The 2,609-nt window shown below is 48.3% G+C and overlaps 1 protein-coding gene across 1 annotated transcript in view; it reads left to right on the forward strand.

The window, feature by feature from the left end:
* Window positions 1-246: 246 nt before the first annotated feature.
* The window catches only part of CMPK2 (cytidine/uridine monophosphate kinase 2), a 9,399-nt gene continuing 7,036 nt past the window's right edge, over window positions 247-2,609 (forward strand). Inside the window, exons 1-2 of the mRNA XM_019646272.1 lie at window positions 247-394; window positions 1,304-1,505. Coding sequence (XP_019501817.1) covers window positions 262-394; window positions 1,304-1,505 — 335 coding nt within the window. The 5' untranslated portion in view covers window positions 247-261. The remainder of the gene's footprint in view (window positions 395-1,303; window positions 1,506-2,609) is intronic.

The following is a 2,609-nucleotide window of genomic DNA, read 5'->3' on the forward strand; positions in this document are numbered from 1 at the left end:
GTGTCAGCCATGGTCCTTTCTCCTTTGGGGGAAACGGGTCAGCAGGGCTGCAGGCTGAGTGATCCTGACGGTCACCAAGTCTTTCAGCTGCACTCACGTGGTATAAATAAAGCAACCCAGCCCCTTCTCAGGTTCAAAATGTTATGAATTGTGGCATGGTGCCAAACATATTGTAACTTAAGCCTTATTAGCGTTAGGCAAGGTTGCGCTCAGCAATTAGATGTGGCTTCTGCAAAAGCCATGTCATCTCCCTGCTAATGCATGGATGTTGTCTTACAGTGTACCCCCTTCATTCCCGAAGCCCGAGCCATGCTTGACCTGGTCGACCAGTGCCCGGAACACGTCCAGAAAGGCAAGTTCCCAGTCATTGTCATCGAAGGACTGGATGCCACAGGTAAGACAGTAGTACCTTTTGGTTATAGCAGTGAGACTAATGGATTGGTTGCAGGAATAGACAAAACTTTACACAGAGGTCAAATCATAAGCGTCAGGTGAGTCTCTGTGTGTGCTGGCACGGAGCCGGGCAGGCCTGGGTCACAGAGATGCAGGAGCCCTTCGTGTGAGGCCTCGGGAAGGGTTGGCGCCCTGAGCCTCAGCTGACACCAGAGGCACCGACTGCAGCCTCGGTGTAGGAGATAAGGGCACCTGAGTCATGGCCAGGGACAGCTTGGAGGGGTTGACACCTGGCTTGTGTTTTCAGTCCAAATAGGAGCTGGTCAGGTGAGGAAGGTGGGAGAGGCCCTCCCCACAGGCAGAGGAAACAGCACAGGCAGAGGTGTGACAGCATGGTGTGTCCGGGGACCACAGGCAGATTAGAGGCCCCTCTTGGTGCAAAAGGTCAAAGAATTAGGAAGTGGAGCGAAGAAGCCTTTGGAGCTGCCAAACAGATGTCAAAATTAGTGGATGTGCCGCATTTAGCCCAAAACACAAAAGCAGGAAAAGTGTGGCCCAAGGGCAGCAGGAGACACCCGAGGACCGGGTTGGTCTCAGGAGACACGAGCAGCGCGTGACCCAGTCCAGCTGAAGGGTGTCGTGAGGAGTGAGGCGGAGCTGACGGGGGGCCGCCACAGCAAGCGTTGGCCATTAATTTGTCAAACCAGCTTGTTTTTCCTCCAAGACTCCTACCACCAGAGGAATCCTAGGTTCCCAAGGGCCTGCAGCTTTTTATAAAGAATCATGTTACTTAATCAGCTCCTTTGAGTTATAGGTTGAAAGAATGTCTTTGTTCTTTCTGAGTTACTAACTTTGGGAGTGATATGGTGGCGAGGGTTAAGATGTGCTATGTTTTCTGTATGACCTGCAGGTAAAACCACTGTGACCCAGTCAGTTGCGGATTCACTCAAGGCTGTCCTCTTAAAGTCACCACCTGATTGCGTCAGCCAGTGGAGGAAGCTCTTTGATGATGAACCAACTATCATTAGAAGAGCTTTTTACTCTTTGGGCAATTATATTGTGGCTTCCGAAATAGCCAAGGAATCTACCAAATCTCCTGTGATTGTAGACAGGTGGGTATACAGATGAATTGGGCGTTTTCTTCCTAACATTTAAGTGTGTGTGTGTGTGTGTATGTGTGTGTGTGTGTGTGTATGTGTGTGTGTGTGTGCGCGCACATATACATATATATGCAAGTACACAGTTGTGTTTATTAAGTGAAATTGTATTACGATAATAATAGGAATAATGTCTATGATTTATTAATTACCTACATCATTGCCTGGCATTTTGCTAAGAGCTTTACATATACTAATCCCTGGAACAGTGACTTGGTGGGTGCATACCAAACGTTATCTCCAATTTACTGATGAGAAAGATTAAGGAATTTACCAAAGTGACTGAGCTAGAAATAGCATCGTGAGGATACTAGTCAAACTCTGCTTCACAAATCAGTGCTTTCAGTGGTTCGTTTGTTCGTTGGCTTTGTTGTCACATTTATTGGGCATGTACTGTGTGCCAAAGACTGTTTTCCGTTTAGGGAATTCAGCGGTAAATTAGCTAGTTGACGCCTTGCTTTCAGGGGCAAACATACCATCGAAAGAGCGGGTGATAATCAGGGGGCATGCATATATAGAAGATTGTGTAAGAGAATACGAAGAGGCTAGATTGAGACAATGGGGTAGGGAATGGCTGAACCCCCGCTAGCGATGGCCTAGAAAGGCCCATGCAAGGAGGTACCATTGATCTGAGCTCTGATGGCCAAACAGAGACTGACGTGAAATTATGGAGTCACGGAAAGCATTGTGGAGCGGGGACAAGCGAGGACAGAGCACAGAGACAGAAAGAGGCCAACACATTTGAGGACAGAAACGGGCCAGTGTGATGAAAACAGTGGACGAGGGGTGCTTTCTGGGTGAATGACAAGAGGAAGGCAGAGGACAGGTCAGCGGGGTCTGCAGCCACCGCCAAGAGTGTGGAATTTACTCTGGGTGCCGTGGGGAACCGTGGGAAGGTTTCGGATAATGGAGTGATGTAAACTGAATTATATTTTTAGAATCCCATACATAAGAAGTCGCTGTAAAATGCTGCAAAAGTGAACAAAGGGTATGGCAAGTATGTCATACAGGCTTAGTCCGCCTGTGATAAGGTGAGGGACAGGGAAATGACAGGCATAC

Source organism: Hipposideros armiger, unplaced genomic scaffold, assembly GCF_001890085.2.
Source record: "Hipposideros armiger isolate ML-2016 unplaced genomic scaffold, ASM189008v1 scaffold_100, whole genome shotgun sequence".
NCBI classification, from domain to species: domain Eukaryota; kingdom Metazoa; phylum Chordata; class Mammalia; order Chiroptera; family Hipposideridae; genus Hipposideros; species Hipposideros armiger.